General features: G+C 43.4%; 1 protein-coding gene across 1 annotated transcript in view; it reads right to left on the bottom strand.

Moving 5' to 3' along the window:
- PGM1 (phosphoglucomutase 1) overlaps positions 1-18,934 on the bottom strand; it is a 65,166-nt gene extending 46,232 nt beyond the window's left edge. Inside the window, exon 1 of the mRNA XM_019449030.2 lies at positions 18,462-18,934. Coding sequence (XP_019304575.1) covers positions 18,462-18,707 — 246 coding nt within the window. The 5' untranslated portion in view covers positions 18,708-18,934. The remainder of the gene's footprint in view (positions 1-18,461) is intronic.
- Between the last annotated feature and the right edge of the window lie 3,476 nt (positions 18,935-22,410).

A 22,410-nucleotide genomic window follows, 5' to 3' on the forward strand; every position in this document is an offset into this window, starting at 1 on the left:
GAGCCCCGTGATGGCTCTGTGATGCCAGCTCAGAGCCTGGACTCTGTTTCGGATTTTGTGTCTCCCTCTCTCTCTGCCCCTCCCCCACTCACACTCTGCCTATCACTCTCTTAAAAATAAATAATAATGGGGCGCCTGGGTGGCTCAGTCAGTTAAGCGTCCAACTTTGGCTCAGGTCCTGATCTCATGGTTTGTGGGTTCGAGCCCCGTGTCGGGGTCTGTGCTGATGGCTCAGAGCCTGGAGCCTGCTTTGGATTCTGTATCTCCTTCTCTCTCTGCCCCTCCGCCAACTTGTGCTCTGTCTCTCTCTGTCTCTCAAAAATAAACGTTAAAAAATAATAATAATAATAATAAAACACTAAAAAAATTTTTTTTAAAAAAGAGTTATTGAGGGGTGCCTGGGTGGCTCGGTCGGTTAAGCGTCCGACTTCGGCTCAGGTCATGATCTCGCGGTCCGTGAGTTCGAGCCCCGCATCGGGCTCTGTGCTGACAGCTCAGAGCCTGGAGCCTGTTTCAGATTCTGTGTCTCCCTCTCTCTGACCCTCCCCGGTTCATGCTCTGTCTCTCTCTGTCTCAAAAATAAATAAACGTTAAAAAAAATTTAAAAAAAAAAAATAAAATAAAATAAATAAAAAAATAATAAAAAAGAGTTATTGAAAAGATTGGGGTGACTGGATGGCTCAGTCAGTTAGGCATCTGACTCTTGGTTTCATCTCAGGTCATGATCTCCCTGTTCATGAGTTCGAGTCCCGAGTCTGGCTCTGTGCTAACAGTGCGGAGCTTGCTTGGAACTCTCTGTCTTTACTCTCTCTCTCTGCCCCTCCCCTGCTCGTGAGCGCTCTCTCTCTCTCTCTCAAAATAAATAAACTAAAAAAAAAAAGTTGTTGAAAAGATTAATTGAGAACGTACAAAGAGCTTATAGCACAGTGCAGAGCACTACATGTAGGTTCTCATGCAGGCTCAATAACAACCTTGCGATGCAGGGAATCTCACTGTTTCCCTTTTACAGATGAGGAAACTGAGGCTTGGAGAAGTGAAATGACTTACTCCACATCTTGCAACTAATAAATTGGGAAGGCAGGTTTCAATGCCAGCTTTAATGCCAAAGCTGACGCTTCAGCTGTTTGTTTCCTTTGGGTAACCAAGCACATTTGAACTTGCAGAAAATGAAAAGGAAATAGATCCCAGGTGACTGTCAAAGGGATACTGCCCAACTGCAAAGTATATGAGCTTTAGTGGACTGCACAACCCACTTGCACTTGGTAGGCAGAGCACAGGTTGTAGGTTGTAGGTTGAAAACTCCACCAAAAAAAAAAAAAGCTACGTTGAAATCCTAACCCCAGATGCCTGTGAATGTGACCTTATTTGAAAAAAAAAACGGTCTTTGAAGATGTGATCACATTAAAACAAGGTCATACTGGATTAGAGTAGGCCCTAAATCCAGTGACTGGTATCTTTATAAGAGGGAGATTTGGGGACAGAGACACAGGGGGAAGAAAGCTACGTGAAGACAGAGGCAGAGACGAGCTGGGTTGTACCAGTGACTGTGGCTACCACCAGAAGGTGGAAGAGGCAGGAGAGGATTCTTGGGAGGAGCATGGCCTTGTGATGCCTTGATTTTGGACTTGTAAGCCTTCAGAACTGTGAGAAAACAAATTTCTGCTGTTTGAAGTCACACCATTTGTGGTATTTTGTTACAGCAGCCCAAGGAAACTAATATAAATTTTTTAAAATACAAATAAATATAATTAAAAACAAACAAAAAAAGGCAAGCCCAGGTCCAGGGACAGCTGATCCCTCTGCATCAGAGCGGCTGGTCTGAGCCAGAGGCCCTTGGAGAGACCTCTCCCCACACTGCCCCAAAGTGTTTGGTTCTCACCACTAAATAACACGGTATGTACCATGGCTGGGAATATACAAATAAGCCTGCTCCCCTGCTCAGTGGTGAGGAAAAGGACAGCACATTTTGTAACTTTGGTACCTGGAATAAAGTGGAGCAGACAGCAACTTAAATATTTGCTGGCTGAACTGTCGAAGGAAGAGCATCCTGTGACCTCTCTGACTAGAGTTTCTGAGGACAGAGGTGAGCTTTTCCGGGCAGTCAGTCACCCAGTACACGGTCTCCTGTCCTAAGACCAACCTCAACTATAAAATTACTCCCAGCATCAGACAACTTCCCAAACCACAAGGCATCCACAACAGAGCACACTCTGCCAGCGTACTGGCATCTTAGGTAATTTCTACAGCACACAGACTTGTGCAATAACAATTAGGAACAGAGCTAGAAACTGCAATAGTGAAGGAAGTAGAGCTGGTTAGCCTGGGTGGTTGAGGCCCAATGTTTGGGCTTCTTCCAAGAGGAGCCCCGTATAATTACAGGCAGAAAGACAGAGAGGTGCTCATTCCTGGAAGCAAACTTCAGTGTAGACTAGTAAAGTGGTAAGAGAGAGACAGAGACTAAACCTAACAAGAGAAAAAGAGGGTCATGGCCCACCCCACCCCTTCACTAATATCAGGGTGAAATCTATAGGAAACAGTGTAGCTACAGTACAGGTCTAATTTCTTTGGTAAATTTTTGTTGTCTGTAAATGTGTGATTTAACTGAGTGAACTGTGCATCATACATTCTATGATATGGATTTAGATCAACCAACCCAAGTTAAAAGACTTGCCCTGATGAAAACACTGGGTCACATACAGACTGCTGTATGCCTTATATTCTGGTGGTTAAAGACAGTCAGCAAACAGAGCTCTGACGTGTTACTGGACAAATACTGTGGCCCAGTCCTCCTCATAAACACCTTTTTAGGGACACCTGGGTGGCTCAGTCGGTTAAGCGTCCAACTTCAGCTCAGGTCATGATCTCACAGTCTGTGAGTTCAAGCCCCACGTTGGGCTCTGTGCTGTTAGTTCAGAGCCTGGAGCCTGCTTCGGATTCTGTGTCGCCCTCTCTCTCTGCCCCTCCCCCACTCATACTCTGTCTCTATCTAAAAATGAATAAACGTTTAAAAAAATTAAAATAAATAAATAAACAAATAGCTTTTTAGGTTTGCCAACCTAAGTCTCCATGATTCTCCCTTCCTACCGGACTCACAAGATAATTCTTAGACTGTATCTTAGGTTGGCCAGCGTGTAAAAGAAAGCATCAGGGGTTAAGGATCCATGTGGTCCTTAATTCACCACTGGCCACCTTGCCACCCTCCTCCCTTTCTGCAGTACAGGAGTCACAAAGACTTCTATTTTAAAGTCTAAGCCTGTGGGCTTACTTCTCACAATGGCCTCCTTGTTTTGCCCATACTCCCTCCATGCAGAATGCCTTCACTTTTTCCTGGCTTCCTTTTCATCATCCTTCAAGACTTGGCTCGAATACATCTCCCCTTGGAGGCTTCCTCTGACCACCTCTCTGCGCCCCTCTCCCAAGGGCTCCCAATGACACCCTGAGGAGGCACTTGTCACACTGTATGGTAATGCCGACTGGACGATGAGCTCTGCGGGGTGCCAGAGACTGTCTCAATGCACCTGTGCATGTCCCAAATGCACAGCAGGATACTGAGCAACGACAAAATGTTCAGCAAGTGTCTGAGGGACAGAACGCAACCCCTCAAATATTCAAAAGAGGCTGCTTGAGCAAGCAGACCCAACCACTTACTAGAACTGCGACGCTAAACCCTCATGGGTAACAGACCTGGTGCAAACACCGAACACTGAGCCTAGCACTTAAGCTACTCAGGGACAGTTTTACTTATTTGGGGTTACTTGGGTTATTTGGGCTATTTGTGTTATTTGGGCTGGCTTCTGTGTTCTTTTGAGATGAGACAACTAAGTATCAAGCTGATAACATATTTCTAAAAGCCTAAAGTTATGTAGAACAGATCCCCCACCCCATGCCCTGGGCTTGAAACATTCTCTGTAAGAAAAGACATTTCAGTTCTGAAATTTATTGGCCAGCGGGTGTGGAGCATCTTGATAGGTCATCGATAAAGCTAAGAAATAAAACTGAAAGGTGGGAGCTGGCTGGGGACCATTAACAAAGAAAAGTGTAAAGTATCTGTATTTCTGATCAGAATCCCCACTAGCAACGTGCTTATCATGAGTATGGTGTGAGGCTTTATGCTACGTGACTTCCTATGTATATCTTATTATTTCCTAAACACACCTCTATGACATATTATTTTAATTTTATACGTGAGCAAAAAAAAAAAAAGTTCAAGCAGTTTGCCCAAGATTAAACTGCTAATAAATAACATCCAAGAATCAAATTCAATCTATCTGACATGAAAAGCTATACTGCCACAAAATTCTAATGTACAAGAGGTCATTTTGATATCCCACTAAGATCCTCAGAATGGCATGAGATCTTTACTCTCTGGTTATCCTTTAGCACATCTAGGTTTTGGACTTTGAGAGACGCTAGATAACATTGCATGTTGAGATTTGTTTTGGCAGGAGGCTTACATTAGTCCAGGGGGGTGACTTTCCTGAAATAACAGTGGAATTTCAAAACAACCATAATAACATACATTTGGCTCACATCTTAACCATTCCCAAAACCTTTGTGTGCCTGTTACTTAATTTAATTCTTATAAAACTCTCCGATAGGACAGATATTAGAATGAATCCCATTTCACGAATGAGAAAACTGAGCTTTACAGCAGTTAGGCAGACTACATGATATTGTACAGTAAGTTGTACAACGGAGATCTGAACCCAAATTTTCAATTCCAACCCACTACTATGCACTAAAGTTGTTTGGTAAGATTCTGGGAGCCACCACATGGCCTGTCTCCCATCTGGCATTAGGTCAGAAGTCTACAAAGCACTTTGGATTATGGAGCTCTGGAATCTTCTCAACAACTATTACCAGTAGTATACTTTTTATTTTATTTTTATTTTCTTAATTTTTTTTTAATGTTTATTTATTTTTGAGACAGAGAGAGACAGAGCATGAACGAGGGAGGGCCAGAGAGAGAGGGAGACACAGAATCGGAAGCAGGCTCCAGGCTCTGAGCCATCAGCCCAGAGCCCGACGTGGGGCTCGAACTCACGGACCGCGAGATCGTGACCTGAGCTGAAGTCGGACGCTTAACCGACTGAGCCACCCAGGCGTCCCAGTAGTATACTTTTTAAACTAGGACAACAAATTAGCCACATCCACTAAACCAGTGACTGCTCTCTGCCTCTGCCCTTACTTTACTCTCAGATAAGGCCTCCCTCATGGTTCCATACTTGCCCTAAAAATCACCTCATTGGGGAGAAGACAGCCTGGTTCTCCCCGTCCCCCTCCAGGTGGGGCTGGTTGCTCTCCTCTGTGCTCTCATGATTCCCCAAACTTCTCTCCTCCAGCTGACGCAGGTTGAATGGTAACTACTTCCACCCTCTCCCTGCAAAGATATGTCCACCCAGAACCTGTGAATGCAAACTTGTTTAATAAAAGGGTCTTTGCATATTAATTAAAGATCTCGATATGAAATCATCATAGATCATCTGAGTTGGCCCTAAATCCAGTAACAAGTACCCTTAAAAGAGACAGAAGAGAAGACAGACACAGAGAAGGCCACGTGAAGGCTCATGCAGCCATGAGCATAGAACACGTGGAACCACCAAGAGCTGCAAGAGGCAAGGAAGGATTCTCCCCTGGGGCCTTCAGAGGAAGCAAAGACCAGCCAACACCTTGAGTTCACACTTTTGGTCTCCAGAATTAGGAAAAAAATAAATTTCTGTTGCTTTCAGCCCCCCAGTTTATAGTCAACTGTCCGCAGCCATAGGAAACCAACACACTAGCATTTGCACCATATTTTTGTTACCTATGGATGTTGCTCTACTTGCATGAGTATCCTGAGAATAAAGACTCTGTCTTATTCACCTTTGTACCCCCAACCATCTCACACAGTGCCTACACCTAGAGACGGCTCAACAATGTTTGTTGAATGAACAAATCCATACAGTTCGGCATATGTAGGCAGCACACAGCAATGCCAGCATACATTTCTTGCAGCACCTCATCAGCAGCATGACATTAGCCTGGGCCAGATAACTATTCCACAGGTCCACCCTACGATCACCATCTTCAACTACCCACTGCTGGCTCAGGACTCCAAAAAGGTAAAGGCCCCAAATCAATGAGTCTGTGGAGCCTGTGACGGAGAGTCACAGCCACTGTGAACCTCTGCCTCACAGATCAAACTCAAGGGATAGTGTATGGATAGAGAGCGAATAAGACATCTATGTGGTGGGTATGGTGGCAGATACAGAAGACCTCCCCTCTGCGCCCAAATGGGCTCAGCGTTTGGAATAATCATAACAATCATTAGAATCACCCAAGTCTTCTGTTTAGCAAAGACAATGTCAGGCACTATGTAAGCACTTCACAAATTATGCTTCATCCTCACATAAATGTTTCCAGGCAGATATTATTATTACTCTTTTTATACCAAATCTACACATGGGGGAACTGGCTATGGCGAGCTGTGTGATCATGTTTTTCTAACAGATTTGACTATGGCCAACCGTGTGGCCCAGCTCAGAGAGGAGGTTTGGCTTTTGTAACAGGTGTCAACCTCACTCCCATTTCCATTTGGGTCTCCTACACTCATTTCCCTTTTACTTCATTTTTAAACATACTTCATTTCATTCTGCTCACAGAATGCATTCCTCAACATCCCCATGAGGCAGTGTAACATAATAGTTTCATTACTAAAGCAAAAGATCCTTCCCCATCCCCACCCAGTCAAGCCATCTCAGCTCCATTTTCTGGCCTCTTTGCAACCATGAGATGACCTCTTGGAGTCAGGCGGGCACAATCTTAACATCTAGGTCTCTAGTTTCTGTGGCTTAGAACTGACAGGACTCTCATCCTAGGTCAGGGCCATTCGGTCTACTTGTGTTTTAACAAACCTTCTCATTGTGCACAATTTCTAAATGCCTGACCAAAGTATGTTTAGATGCCTACCAGAATGGAAGAGAACCATATCCCTAGGCCACCGCAGGCATCTGCCGAAGGAAAGCAGAATGCCAGAATCTTCCTCAGCATGAACTATCTTCTAAGACCCTCTCCACAGGGCAGCGTGCTTGAACAGCACAAAATATGGGAACTCATTTTTAACAGTTATGCCAGAGTATTTTCATTTAAATTAATGTTATCTCCTTCAAAACAATCATCTTGGGAAGCAACATATTTATTCAAACAGTGCTCACATTGCACTAACATTTCTGGAACTCTCTCAGCAACTCTCTTAACAGTCTGTGGCACTTCCTTTGAAAGTCTTCAGTCATAACAAATTTAATCCTCTGAGAGTAGATTTGAACTTTGAAAAGAGACAAAAATTGGTTGGAGCCATGTCTAATGAATAAAGTGGGTGATCAAATCTTGTTACATCGCTTTAGGTGAAAAATGAGGCATGACTATAAAATAATGTGACTGGTTTTCCTAGGTGACCCATAAACCGACTGGCTGAAAAATAATTCCCATAGAGGAGTTTCAAAATGCTTTGAGCACTAGACGCATCACTGGAATAAGTGTACGGTTCCCAGAGTGGTGATTTGGCAGGGTACAATACTAATTTGGATATATAAGTTCAAATATGTTTGCAAAAAAAGAAATCTGATTGCTTACACTCATGAAAATGAAGAAGCTATTCTCCTGGAGAAATTTCTCCTCCTTTTTACTGACAGCCTGGTCTGCTTTGGACAGGGAGTCTGCTGAGAAAAATCCATGGAGGATTATCTTTTTTTTTGTATCAGTCCTCCCCCATTCAATCAAAGGCTCTTTGAGAAAGGGGACTTCTTCAACTCTGTGTCTCCAGTGCTCAGGACAGCACACACAGAAGCATGAGACACTAATTCCACCATTCTTGACACAAATCCTTTGACTTTGCTTCTTGTGTTCCTGGAGCTTCACTTGCTAAATGTAACTTCTTCTGCCTAGCAACCCAAACTAGACTGTGTAAAATCCACCCACCCAAACTTCTAGTGGTTGGTCAGGGCCAAAAACATAGGGAAATAAGAGGGACTGATTACTAACACAAGGGGCTTCATTTAGGGTCATGGAAATAGTCTAAAATTAGATTATGGTGATAGTTGCATAACTCTGTAAACACATTAAAAGACATTGGGGCACCTGGGTGGCTCAGTCGGTTAAGCGTCCAACTTCAGCTCAGGTCATGATCTGGCAGTCAGTGAGTTCAAGCCCTACATCAGGCTCTGTGCTAACAGTTCAGAGCCTAGAGCCTACTTCGGATTCTGTGTCTCCGTCTCTCTCTACTTCTCCCCCCACCCCCACTCGCACTCTGTCTCTCAAAAATGAATAAATGCTAAAAATAAATAAATAAATAAAAATTTAAAAAAGACATTGAATTGTACACTTTGGGTGCCTAGGTAGCTCAGTCAGTTGAGCATCCAAATCTTGATTTCGGCTCAGGTCATGATCTCACGGTTGTGATATGGAGCCTTGCATTGGGCTCTGCACTGGCAGTGTGCTTGGGATTCTCTCTCCTTCTCTCTCTCTGCCCCTTCCTTGCTCATGTTCTCTCTCTCTCTCTTTCTCTCTCTCTCTGCCCCTCCCTTGCTCATGCTTTCTCTCTCTCAAAAAAAAAGATATTGAATTGTACACTTTAAATGGGTGAATTGTGTGATATGTGAATCATATTTCAATAAGGTAGTTTATTTAAAAAGTCCTTCACATGGGGCGCCTGGGTGGCTCAGTCGGTTAAGCATCTGACTTCGGCTCAGGTCATGATCTCGTGGTCTGCGAGGTCGAGCCCCGCGTCGGTCAGCTGTGCTGACAGCTCAGAGCCTGGAGCCTGTTTCAGATTCTGTGTCTCCCTCTCTCTCTGACCCTCCCCTGTTCATGCTGTCTTCCCCTGTCTCAAAAATAAAATAAACGTTAAAAATAAATAAATAAATAAATGAATAAATAAATAAATAAAAATAAAAAGTCCTTCACAATAGGAATGTTTGTGCCTTGATTCCTTTCTAATATGGCGGTTGGAATAAATGATAGCTTCTCTTCCAAAAATCTAGTTCTCTATATAAAATTAAGTTTCTGTCTTCTTCTATATCTCTATCACTTGAAAATGACTGCATGGTTTTCACCAGATTTGGAAAGCATGTTTAGGACAGTGAGGACTATTGAGTGTCCCCCAATATCAATTATCCCTTTCATTTTGCTTGACACCCCCAATGGTTAGCCTCACACATAGTACCCAGAATAACATGGGTATTTCCCAGCCCCCCTTGCTGTTAGAGGGCTTAGACCAAGTTTTGGTGCAGAAGACATGAATAAAATTGAAGATGTGCAGTCTCTTTGAAAAGTGTGCCTTCCTGGGGCACCTGGGTGGCTCAGTCGGTTAATCATCCGACTTCAGCTCAGGTCATGACCTCACAGTTCATGGGTTCAAGCCCTGCATTGGGCTCTGTGCTGACAGTTCAGAGCCTGGAGCCTGCTTTGGATTCTGTGTCTCCCTCTCTCTCTGACCCTCCCCCGCTCATGCTCTGTCTCTCTCTCAAAAATAAATAAACATTAACAATTAAAAAGAAAAAGAAGAAAAAGAAAAAGTGTGCCTTCCTCCCACTTCCTCCCCTTCCTCTTGCCCGGAATGACCATATGGTGGTAGGAAGCCATCTTGGATCATGCAGATAAGGGCAATTCACTAGGGGAGGCTGAGGAACAAAAGAAAAGAAATAGAGGACCCTTTACACAACAGAGCCACCCACAACAGCCCAGGACTGTCCACACCCAGTCTATTACAGAAAGGATTCTATTACTATGATCTTTTATTTTGTTTAAGTAACTTGTTTTCACAGACAAATCTATATGCTAACTAGTGATAAAATCTGATATTCTGTACCAAAACAGAATTTAAAATATGCAGCATCAGCATACCTTTTATGCCATGGCAAAACTATTATCACTGCTACCTTGGAAGGCAGACCACTGGTCAACCAAACCCAGGCAAACAGGTGAGAGAATTCAGAACAGGAGCATTTGTTGGCTGCTTCTTGCCACAACAGAGAGGAGCTCAGGCAAAGACTAGCTAGTCCACAGGCAAAAATGGAGGTTATAGCTCTGCTAAGGATGTTTTCTTTAACTATGGTCTGCAAACTGTGTTGTCCAAGTCTAGTATTTGTAGCCTTACAGAGTTGAAATGACCACTACCTATGTTCCCCAGCTAAGGCAGCTTATACATGAAGCAGTAGGTGTAGAGGAAAGGGCTGTGGACTCAACTCTTTCCCAGGATTCCCTGCTGGACAATGAAAACTGGCCCACCAGCAAAGATTGAATTAAAGATACCGCCTTCTTATTTAGCCTAACTTTTCCTGTCTCAAGGCGGCTATCATGATGGAAACATCAGAGGAGGAACAGAGCACAGAGGCCAGAAAATAAAAGCCAAAGTTTTCAGGCTTAAAACTCTATCTACATGAGAATTTTCACTGTGGTTATCAGTACATGGAACTGATCAGAAGAGGCCAGAAGAAGCCTAATAAACTTTTGAAGTAATTATATAGTGAAACAAACCACACTAACTTGGTCTGCAAAAGCAACTCCTGCCTTCCTACACCCCCCAACTTTTATCAGCAGAAAGCAGGATGCAAAAGCTGTGCAGATCCCAAACTCTCAGAACCTACAGCCTAGTGTCTAGGGCTAAATGAGCATGGAGGACAAAGAATAAGAGAGTCCCTCCTGTGGGCGCCTGGGTGACTCAGTGGTTAGACGTCCAACCCTTGACTTTGGCTCAGGCCATGATCTCACAGTTCATGAGTTCAAGCCCCTCATTGGGCTTCACGCTGACAGTTCAGAGCCTGCTTGGGATTCTCCCTCTCTCTCTCTCTATCCCTCCCCGCTCGTTCATTCTCTCTCTCTCTCTCTCAAAATAAATAAATAAATAAACCAAAAGAAAGAAAGAAAGAAAGAAAGAAAGAAAGAAAGAAAGAAAGAACAAAAGGAAGGAAGGAAGGAAGGAAGGAAGGAAGGAAGGAAGGAAGGAAGGAAGAAAATCCCTCCCGGAGTGCAGAATCAGGGCTCCCTGTGGACCTACTCCATTGTCAGACCAAGGAGTCTGCACTCCCAGCCAGCAGCAAAGTGTGAATACCATGGCTGGTGATTGCTCTATTTCTATAACTACATCAGTCAATATATTTATTGGAAGTAATTAGAGGTGACGCCCCCAGGGAAGAGTGATGTGCTTCATGGGTGGGAAGAACAGTGGGCATGGCTCTCTGCATGCCCAAAGAAGTGGCCCATGGCAGAGATTTCTACTTGCAACTTCCTTTCTTAAGATAACAGAACCACCCCTTTTTAGCTGGCCACATGCCTCCCAGTATAAAGTCTGCATCTTTTTGCCCTTCTTGCAGGTAAGTGTGGCCTGTCTGGAAAATCTAATCAATGGATTGTGAGCAGGAGTGAGGTGTGCAATTTCCAGATTGTTTAAAGGGAAGGAAAAAAACAAAACAAAACACTTTGCTCCACCTTTTTCCTGTGCCCACTGGCTGAAATGTGGATAAGGGTGTGGGGGCCACCTGTAACCAGGTGGGCAAAGGCAACACCTTCAAGATGGCAGAGCCATATGATTGAAGGAAGTTGGGTCCCATGGCTCTACCATACTAGTCCTGGTGTGCTTAGACCTAGACTATTCCACGAGAGAGAAACTTCCATTTTGTTTCATCCACTGCTGTTTGAGTTTCTGTTACAAGTTGAACCTATGTAATTGTACACATTATTTGAGTTAAAATACAGGCCACTGGTGTACATCAAATTCACTTTGGAAGGCACCGTTAAATGTCATCTTCCAGAGCCTCCAAAACTGAGCGATGATGGGACACCAGGCCTTGATAGGGAACTCTAACAGAGACTTCAAATATGAGCCAAGCAGAAAGCCACAGGGCACAATGCTGTGTAGTGCATGTGCTGAATTATGATGGCTCTCCTTCTCAAATGTGCAACTCTGAGTAGCAGTGGGAGTGTGCAGTGTAACACAGAGTGAGAGGGGAAAAGAGTCTGACTTAGATCAGTGAAGCCAGGAAAGAGAGGCTCCTGAACAAATTGCTTAAAATATTTTTCATAACAAAGGCTGTGTAAGGGCTAAGTGCCTGGCTCTATAAAACAGTCCTGTCCGTTCCTCTACTTAGCTAGCTCTTTCGGCTATGCACCCCCCCTCTTCTGTTCGCACACTATCCACTCTTCAAGACACAATTCAAGTTCCACCATTTCTTTCCCCAGTCCAGAATGTTCTCTCCCTTACCTGCACTCAGCACTTTTTCTAATTCTGTTCTTTGCACATATATGTATTTCTTGTGTCTTATTTCCCCCACTCCTGGATGGAAAAGGACAGTATCTCATTTATCCTGGTATTTAATACCAATTCAAATAAACAAAGTGTGAACAGGGGGAGAACAATCATTCATAAGCCATCATAATTAAAGGACTTTTTTTTTTTTTTAATGGGAGTCATAGCATATTAAACATTGACCCAAAGATGGTTCTCTGCCAAGTCTTCCTTGCCCTAGGACATCAGATTTTAAGGAAAGGTAGCAAGGTGCCTCTACCTAACACTAGTTACCTCAGAGTCCCAAAACATCCCCCTTCCTCCCCAGTATTCTTTCATTTCCTTCTCAGAACTATATCTAGAAACATGTCCCTTCACCCGTGCTTACAGCTGGCCTCATGAAAGTTCGGGAAAGGGTGATTCATCCCAAATGGGAGATAGTGGAGTTCCTCCAGTTAAGACAAAGTTCTCAAAGCCCCACTGGTTTGATCTGAGAACCTGAGACCCTTAATCTCTGTGTCATGTATTTGATGCCCATTTTGGTGCAAGCAGTACCTGACCCTAAAAAGAGATCATTCGTGGGGCGCCTGGGTGGCTCAGTCAGTTAAGCATCTGACTTCGGCTCAGGTCATGATCTCACGGTTCGTGAGTTTGAGCCCCGCATCGGGCTCTGTGCTGACAGCTCAGAACCTGGAGCCTGCTTTGGATTCTGTCTCTCCCTCTCTCTCTCTGCCCCTTCCCCTCTCATGCTCTCTATCAAAAATAAACATTAAAAATAAAAAGGATCATTTATTTAGTGCAGGGGTTCTTAACTCAGGATCCTTAGAAGAAATCCCTGGGTAGAATTCAATGGTGTCCTTGAATCTGAATGGCAAAACAAACAAAAGCTTTATTTTCATTAACCTCTAAATGAAATTTAGCATTTCCTTGAATTATGAATATAGGCAACAAACAAGTATTATTATTATTACCATTACAAATACTACCAGGGACTTTATCATCAATAGAAATCACAGATATTTTCATATCATATTATACTTATCTAAAATTACTGAGATTGCAGATGTATCAAAATATCACTTATCACCACTCTAAAGTAAGACAGTATTAGACTTCCCACTAAATCTTGTTATTTAATGTGTCAGTAAGGAAGCATACAGATCTTGCTGCATCACAAATTTGATTAATATTTTCATAATTGAATTTCAATACAATAATTCCTTTGTAATCCTGTATGCTTTGTTTTATCTATTTTTTAAAAAGATATATTCTAGTAAGGAGTCTGGAGACTAAATAAAGGAATTCAACACACAAGAACCCCTGTGGGTTGATGAAAGAAAACCAGCTTACTCACAAGTTCCCACGCAGGCATTTTTTTTTTTTTTTTTTTGCTGGAGATAATGATGAACTATCGTTCAAAATATCCAAACATTCTGGGGCGACTGGGTGGCTCAGTCGGTTAAGCATCTGACTTCAGCTCAGATCCTGATCTCATGGTAGGTGAGTTCAAGCCCCATGTCGGGCTCTGTGCTGACAGCTCAGAGCCTGGAGCCTGCTTTGGATTCTGCGTCTCCCTCTCTCTCTGCCCCTTCCCTGCTTGCATTCTGTCTCTCTCTCTCTCTCTCAAAAATAAAACATTAAAAAAAATTTACAAAATATCCAAACATTCATTTACTTGGGAGTTTGAACTCTCCCCAATTCTTAATACTGGTCACATGCAGACCATTGGGCCCAAGAGCAATTTTTAGAGACCAGGAGTGGTTTGAACTAAGTTGTCTGCTCTGGTATCTCTTAAGACGTCTCAGTTAGAGGCCCATAAATTCCTTTCTCACCGTGCTAATCTGAGTTAGGTCTTTGCCACTTGCATGCACCTGGCTTCTGACTAACATGGAGTCCCTCTATATTGGTTGGGGCCACTGAGGGTAGAGGAAGGTGGGGGACAATGATAGTATTTATGAAAGGTGGGGAAGAGATGTTAATATCTGCATCAGGTTGGGCCTGATTAGCTTAGTGTCCCCAGATCAACAGAACACTGAAAACACAAAGTCCTGTTCCAGGCCCATCGTAAGGTTTCCCCAAAGTGCCAATCAGCTTCCAGGTGACAAGAGATTACAAGTACTTTTTTTCTTTAATTTTTTAAAAATGTTTTATTTATTTTTGAGAGAGCAAATGTGAGTAGGGGAGTGGCAGAGAGAGAGGGGGACAGGCAATCAGAAGCGGGCTGTGTGCTGACAGCAGTGAGCTGATGCAGGGCTGGAACTCACGAACCACGAGATCATGACCTGAACCAAAAACCGGATGCTCAACCGACTGAGCCACCCAGGTGCCCCAACACTACAGGTACTTTTAAACTCATTTCATTTAATCCTCACAAGAACCTCTATGGGTATGTCTCATTGCTTCCAACCTTTACAGAAAAGTGGGGGGAAGGGGATCAGAAGTTAATTAACTTGCCCAGCAGTGTCCAACTCCTATATTTTTATTATTTTCTGTCTAGTATTCTTCCCCTGACAAACCCACCTTAGGAATTCCAACTTTAAGCCTCAATTCAGCTACCACTTTCAGTGTTCTCAGACTCCAGAAATAAACCTCTTAGTGTTTTCTGATACCTTAGGGCACATCTTGCTAACGGACACACAGAATAAATTAAGATAAAGCAGAGAAGCTCACACAGTTCAAAGCTATAGCGGCAGAGGTTGAGTGTAGGGGAAAGCGCTTGGTGGAGCCACTCTTGCTGCTGGGGATGGGTCCCTGCTACCTCTCGAATGACCCCCTGCACACCATATGCTGACCTCTACTTTCAGTTTCCACCTTTCTTCATAACAGCAAAAGTCCTCTTCAGATTGCTTTGGGTTTGCCGTTTGCAAAAGCAGGTAATTAAGGTAGGTCTTTCATCCAAGTGAAGTGGCCTAACACGAACTTTCAGAAAGGACGGCACACCCGTACCGCCCTCCATGCTGTTCCCCCTTCAGTACCTGGCACACACCTCCATCGTAATGCCTAATGCACTGTGCTCGGTTTATTCTTGTCTACCTCCCCTTCTATACTGTTTTTGCTGAGGACAGGAATATTTTCTATCCCAAGTACTCAGCACAATGTCTGATACAAAGTAAGCACATAATAAATGTTTGAAGAGAATAAATTTATTGCTCACCAACTATACACTGGCTTTAAGGGCTGGAATACACTTAACTTGAAGTATATTGCATACTGTTCACAATTCAGGGCAACTGAAACCAGGACTCACTGAAATCTGCACTATCCTAGATACTGCAGATACAGATAAAAGCAGACTCCATCTTAAAGAAGTTTACTCTCTAGAGGGGAGTCTCACATGTGAAGATAATTTCACTGGGATTTCATTAATCTATTCTAGAAGTATCTATAAGAAAGGAGCACTTAGGGGCGCCTGGGTGGCTCGGTCGGTTAAGTGTCCGACTTCGGCTCAGGTCACGATCTCACAGTCTGTGAGTTCGAGCCCCGCGTCGGGCTCTGTGCTGACAGCTCAGAGCCTGGAGCCTGTTTCAGATTCTGTGTCTCCCTCTCTCTCTGCCCCTCCCCTGTTCATGCTCTGTCTCTCTCTGTCTCAAAAATAAATAAACGTTAAAAAAAAAAAAAAAAAAAAAAAAAAAAAGAAAGGAGCACTTAAATGGGGGGGGGGGGATGAAAGTGGCAGACAGAGGTTGTTGGGGAAAGTTTTCTGAAGATGTTATCTGAATTGAATCACACCAGAAGACAGGAGGACTATATTTACATCCCTGGTGAGGACAGAGACAGAGACAGAGACAGAGAGAATAAAATCAGAGAGCAGCAGCTGAGGACAAAAACTTAGGAAATAGCTAGGGTTTACACAGCGCAAGCAGGTCATGAAGGAACTCTCAAAAAGCATGAGTAGAATCAGGAGAGTGATCAAGGCAAGGGAATGAGGACTTTAAAGGTGCAAAACCAGGGATGCCTAGGTGGTGCAGTCGGTTGAGAATCCGGCTCCTGATTTCGGGTCAGGTCGTGATCTCGCAGTTTGTGAGTTCAAGCCCCACGTCAGGCTCTGTGCTGACAGTGCAGAGCCTGCTTGGGATTCTCTCTCTCCCCCCTTCTCTCTGCACCTCCCCAACTCATGCATATTCTCTCTCTCTCTCAAAAAAAATAAACTTAATAAAAAATTATTTTTTTTTTAAAAAGTGCAAAACCAGCAATGCCAGAGGCAATAAGAAGGCCAAATAAGGCCTCAAAAAAAGTATTCAATGGATTTAGCAACGAGAAAGTCATTAGTAACCTTGGCAAGTGGTGAAGGAAGAAGGAGCCAGACTGCAGGGAGGCGGTAAGTGAATGGGTGAAAAATCAGTGGTGGCAATTGGCCAAAAAGGGGAAAAGCAAGAAAGCAGTAGCTAAAAGGGGATAAGGTTTTAAAAACATACATATATATATATATATATATATATATTTTTTTTTTTTTTTTTTTTTTTTTTTTTTTTTTTTGGTCTCAGCCTAAATTTTTCTTTCCCATCCTACACTACTCCCAAATGGACAACTTTCCTCAAAAATTCCCACTATGATGTAAGCTCCTTAAGTATGAGTCTTGTGTCTGAATTGTCTTTTTATTCCACACATTTTCTGTATATGGCATAGGTTCAGTCTTTTTGAATGAATGAATGAATGAAATACATATTCAACACAGGTGATAAGGAAATGAAGGGATCTACTGGGTAACATCTGTTTTTGATCTTAAGGGAATTTGTGGTTGTCTGAAAACTCAAGAGCATATTCTATTCAGAGGACCTTCTCTCCTTGATGCTTATAAATGCCTGACTCAGGGAGGGAGATGTAGATTGGGGCCCAGTGTAGATTTTACAGACTAGGGAAAAATAGTTCCTTATAGATTTAAGGGTCCCTTCCTTCACAGAAGTTGTAATTGGTAGGTCTATATTAGATTCTGGGTGCTGCTTTTATAGTTCCTCTTTAACCTGCCCAGGCTTCAGTTTTCTCACTGGCAACTTGAAGATGCCCATAATAGCATCGACCTCATAAGGCTGCAGCATAAATGAGATACTGCACATTTAGTGCTTTTCGTGGTGCGTGGCAAAATGACACTTACATGTTAAAGATAAAGTATTACTAAAATGAATAAAAATATCACTAAAAGAAATGAGTTCCAGAAAAGCTAGGTATAAGTCAAATCTTATTTTAAATACAGAAAGAGAAACTCGTTAGAAGATGTTTTATAAAAGTGAATGAATAATCAGCTCCAAGTTGCCTGTTTTATAAATCCACCTTTTCATTCATGAAGTTTACTGAAAAATCTTTCAGAGTTTCACCTATCCGAGTGGACCTGCCCCTGAAATCTGTTAACGTTCCTTAGCTGGTGGGGAGGATGCGGCGAGGGGCCAGCCAAGGGGTTGCATTAATTTCCTGGCCAGCCACGAAGGCTTGCATAAGAGCACCCTTGGGTATGCAGTTTCTGTTCTCATGAAAATTCAGCTCCAACTCCTCGAAGAACAGATCTAGAAGCACCATCTGGCAAAGACTAGCGTTTTCAAAAGCCTGCGTCCCAGCAACCAGGCCGTGGAAGGGCGGGAGCTCAGTCCCAACGCAAACTAGGATGTGGAGAGAGAGCAAGACTTGGCAACCTCTTCTCAGCCCTGCGGGTCTCACGCACCAGCTGGGCGGGCGCTCCCGCCAACCATGCCCCACGGCGTCGGGCTCCCAGCCAGTGGGAAGCGCCAGTCTCAGACCAGAATAGCAAGCAACTGGGAGGGATGGGAGGGGGTTCTGAGCAAGGCAGAGGCCGTCTAACCTTTCCGGGTGAAGGCGACTGCACTCAGTTGTAACTGTATCTTTAGCCACAGGAAAGGTTAATGTAAATGTCAGAGGCCTCAGCCGGAGGGGTGGGGAAGGGAGGAGGCGAGAGAAGGGCGGGGCAAGAGGCAGAGGGTCGGGCCTCCCAAGGTCAAGCCCTGCTCGCCCGTCCCCGGAGAGTCGACAAAGCAGCTCCGCGGAGCCCCGAGGCCAGCCTTCAGCACCCTGCGACCTCCGCGGGGCCTCCGGGCCAGGAAAAGCCAGAGCAAAGAAGTTGGGTGGAGACTAGGGCGGCACGCGGAAGTGGCGGGGCCCGAGCGCGGCAGGGGGCGGGCGGCCGACTCCAGCGGCACGTCGCGCACGGCCCCGCTCCGGGCGCACGCCGCGGAGGAGCCGGCGCGTCCCTTACCCCGTTGGCGGCGGCGATGCGCACGATGAGCTGGATGGCCTCCTTCATGTAGAACCTGCCGTCCCCGCCCACCACGAGGGTGGCCTCCTGCCGCTGCGCCGGCTCCACCGTGGAGATGATACTCTGGATGAAATTCTCCGCGTAGTTGGCGCTGCTCTGAAACACCTTCACCCGCTTCCGCAGCCCGCTCGTGCCCGGCTTCTGGTCCGGGTACGCCTGGGTCTTCACCGTCACAATCTTCACCATGGTGGCGACTCGCTTCTTGGGGCCGGAGCGGACTCTGCTAACCGCGGGGAGGCCGGAGCTGTGGCTGCAGCTGCTCTGGGGTGAGGGCGCGGACGGGCTAGGGGCAACGCCAGCTCTCTCGCCTGCGCTCGGCCCTCCTCCTTAAAGGGACAGGGGACAGGGCCCTCCCTCCGTGGCCAGCCCCACTTTGCAGGTACAGGGGGGCGGGTAGAGAAAAGGAGAGCGCCCACCTCCAGGCCTCCAGTGAAATGGGTGGAGCCTCTCTGATTTCCCCTTCCCACCCCACCCCGTCAGCCAATCCACTATAAAATGAAATCCGCAACTCCTTCCCTACAGGGAAGGGCAGAACGTGGGGTAGGGACTTGGTCAGAGGGCAAGTGTTGGAGACAGGGTGGGAAAATTGCAGAGTATAATAATTTCCTGTGGTTTGGCCAGAGTATCTCATGTAAATAGCTTTCTGGAAACCTGTTCTGAGAGATAGAAGTGGCAGCCTTAGGTAGATTTCATGACTCATTTTTTTATATTCCCTGTCCAAATATTAGTTTGTGTCAGAAAAAGGAGTCAGTCAGTTCCAAAAGTCGTATTCCACCTACTACTTTCCATGTATTTACTGATGGACCAAACCCTTTACTTCCCATTGGTTAGGGTGTCTTTACTAAGAACTAAAGTTTATTGAATAGAATGTTTCTAATCCTTGCTAAAGTACAAGTTTTATTTTTCCCTATTTTATGCTTACAAAACGAGATTTAAAAAATTAAATGGCTTGTCACGGCCATGGAGATAACTATATGCAGGAGGCCAACTCAGGTGGGTGTTGCTGCAAAACCAGGGCTCTTAACCTGGTTCGCCTGCTAAGTCACCAGATTTCATAACTAGGAAATGTACAGGGAGGCCTTAATACAGGTACAAATATAAGGTAAGGCTGAGTATAGCATAGTTCATCATCAAAATAAGTCAGTTATTTGTGTAATAAAAATTGGGTGAAGAGACCAAGAAGAACTGAGGTGGCCAGAAAGAGTTCATGGAGGATACAGAGTGAACAAAAGACCCTTGATTGTTAAGTAGGAATATTGATTCTTTCCTTTTGGTTTAGCATTCCCCTTGATTTGGTGAGAGTGATTGTCTCCTCTGCTCAGAAAATGTGTCATTTGTAGAAAAGCCACAGCTTCTCCCTGCCCCCGCTTATGAGATGTGTGACATGGGGAAAGTTAATTAGTATCTGTGAGCATCCATTTCTTTACTATAAAATGAAGAGAAAACCTACCTTAAAGAGTTTCTGCAAGAATTAATGGTGTTTTGTATGTCTGTAGTTCTCAATCATGGATACACAATACAATCACCTGAGACACTTTTGAAAGTACCCAGGCTCCAGTCCAAACACTAAATAATAATCAGGTGATGTAAGTAACTCATTTAGCATTGTAGCTCAAACTTTACATGTCCCAAACTCAGGATCATACTGTACCACCCTCCAACCCCACACTTCTTAGAATAGTTCCAGTCTCAAATTGCTAGGAGATACCACTCCTATTATAAGAAGTGTGGGGCTGGAGGTGGTACAATATGATTCTGAGTTGTTTGCGACATGTAAAGTTTGAGGCTTTTGTCATGCATCCAAAAGGAGGGACAGAAAAAAGTGTTACACAGAGATCTAGAACTTAGAAAAGAGACTTGGCAGAGCGATATGAATTTATAATCCATTAGCATATAGATAGTATTTGAAAACTTGAAAATGAATGAGATCACTAGGGAGAGAATACAGAGTGCAGGAAAAAAAAAAAAAAAGAGTCTGACACCGAGCTCAGAAACTCCCAACATTTAAAGGCCAGTAACTGCAGAGTGGAAAAAAAGGTGAAAAGTTAGGCTTTTCTACCTTTGAAAGAGAATTTCTTTAGGAACATCAACCCAGCAGGAAGATTTAGATGTGTTTCTTCCATAAGCTATCCAGCTTTCCATAATCCTGAGCTCAAATCTACTAGGTTACATTCAAAGGCAAGGAAGATCTACTTCAGCAAGTTATTAATATGCCAGTTAGGAGCCTTCCTAGAGGTCAAGTTATCCAGAATTTTGTTAGGTTTGATCTAGGTTTAAATTAAAAAAAAAAAAGTTTGCAATTCTGTGAAAAGTTTTAATGATTTCTCTGTCTACATATACAAATGTGTATAAATGGGAGGTAGGTTAAGTGCTGGCTAGATAAATGTACAAGACTTGGTCAATCAATACCATTTCCAAATACAGTGTTCATTGAAGACAGCTTAACTTCACCCTTCACAAATCATCATTTGCATTCCAACTATAATGATTTCAAGAAATGTGTTTATCATAGGATATCAATCTCTGCTGAATGCAACAAATAACAAATGGCGTGCATATGCAATTGATAATGAAAAAGACATGTATGGAATTTATAATGAAAACACTGGAGGGGCACCTGGGTGGCTCAGTCGGTTAAGCGTCTGAGTCTTGATTTCAGCTCAGGTCATGATCTGATGGTTGTGAGATTGAGCCCCACATCAGGCTCCACGTTGGACATGAAGCCTGCTTGGGATTCTCTCTCTCTCTCTGTTCCTCCCCTCCCTTAAAAAAAAAAGAAAAAAAAAAAGAAAACAGGGTGGTGATGTGGGTAATCTAGAGGTATTAGCCATTAACATGGCTTATACAGAAACTGATTATCAAAATTTAAAAAAAATTTTTGAAAAGTAATTCACTAACATGTATGTATTTTTCCTTACAATTCATTTTTGGAATCTACTATAAAGCCTTAGAAAGTACCTATATTGTTAAAAACAAAATACAGTTATTACTTGTATACACTCAACTTCCTGTCTGGTGGTGTCAAGTGATGCTTGAAGAATCTGTACTGAGGAATCTGTATTAGGATAGTCTCTAGTTTAGGCCTAGAATGGTCGCCCAAATCTCTGTCCTACCCAAGAGTTCTACAAGGCCTGAAAGGTGATGTCTCAATTAAGAGACCTCTGACAGGATAGGTAAATGATAGATAATCTCCTACAAGAATTTTCAATTATTTGGGGCTGATGAATAACTAAATGATGATTCCATATGAATCCATACAAGTTAATGCTGAGCAATACTGTAAATGTCATATTAGTTCCATCTGTTAAACCTAAATCTTCCTGGCTGCAGATTTTGTTCATTATGTTAAATTTTGATGTATTTGTAACTTGCTGTAATGACTAGTTCTTACATATGGAAGCAATATGAAGCCATTTAATGCCTTTTCTATTTGTATCCATTAAGTTATTCAGGTGCTTAAAACTTTTATTTGAATAAAAGTTAATGGATGTCTGGAGTCTCTGATTCTGAAATTAAGTTTGTTCCTGTGCCAAAATAATAATAGTTTTGGAGCTCATGTTTCAGTGTCAAATGGTTATTCATGAAGCTATATGTGAAAAAGATTGATATATAATAAATTGGGCTTTTTCCTTAGAATTCATTTTTGGAATCTACTATAAAGGATATCAGCCTGAATTAATTTCTATGAATACTTTATATGCAAATATTAATATTTAAAATAGCAAAAAGATAAGATTTTTAAAAATACAGATTAGGAAGGACACTTTTTAAGAGATAATGAATGTCTTCTGTTATCCCATTTCACCAATGTTCTTGATTAAGGAATCAGGATGCTGTGGTAGGCTAAATAATGGCTCCCTAGGAGATACCCATGTCTTAATCCTTGCAA

Source organism: Panthera pardus, unplaced genomic scaffold (genome assembly GCF_024362965.1).
Source record: "Panthera pardus isolate Hobbes unplaced genomic scaffold, ASM2436296v1 HiC_scaffold_11, whole genome shotgun sequence".
NCBI classification, from domain to species: Eukaryota; Metazoa; Chordata; class Mammalia; order Carnivora; family Felidae; genus Panthera; species Panthera pardus.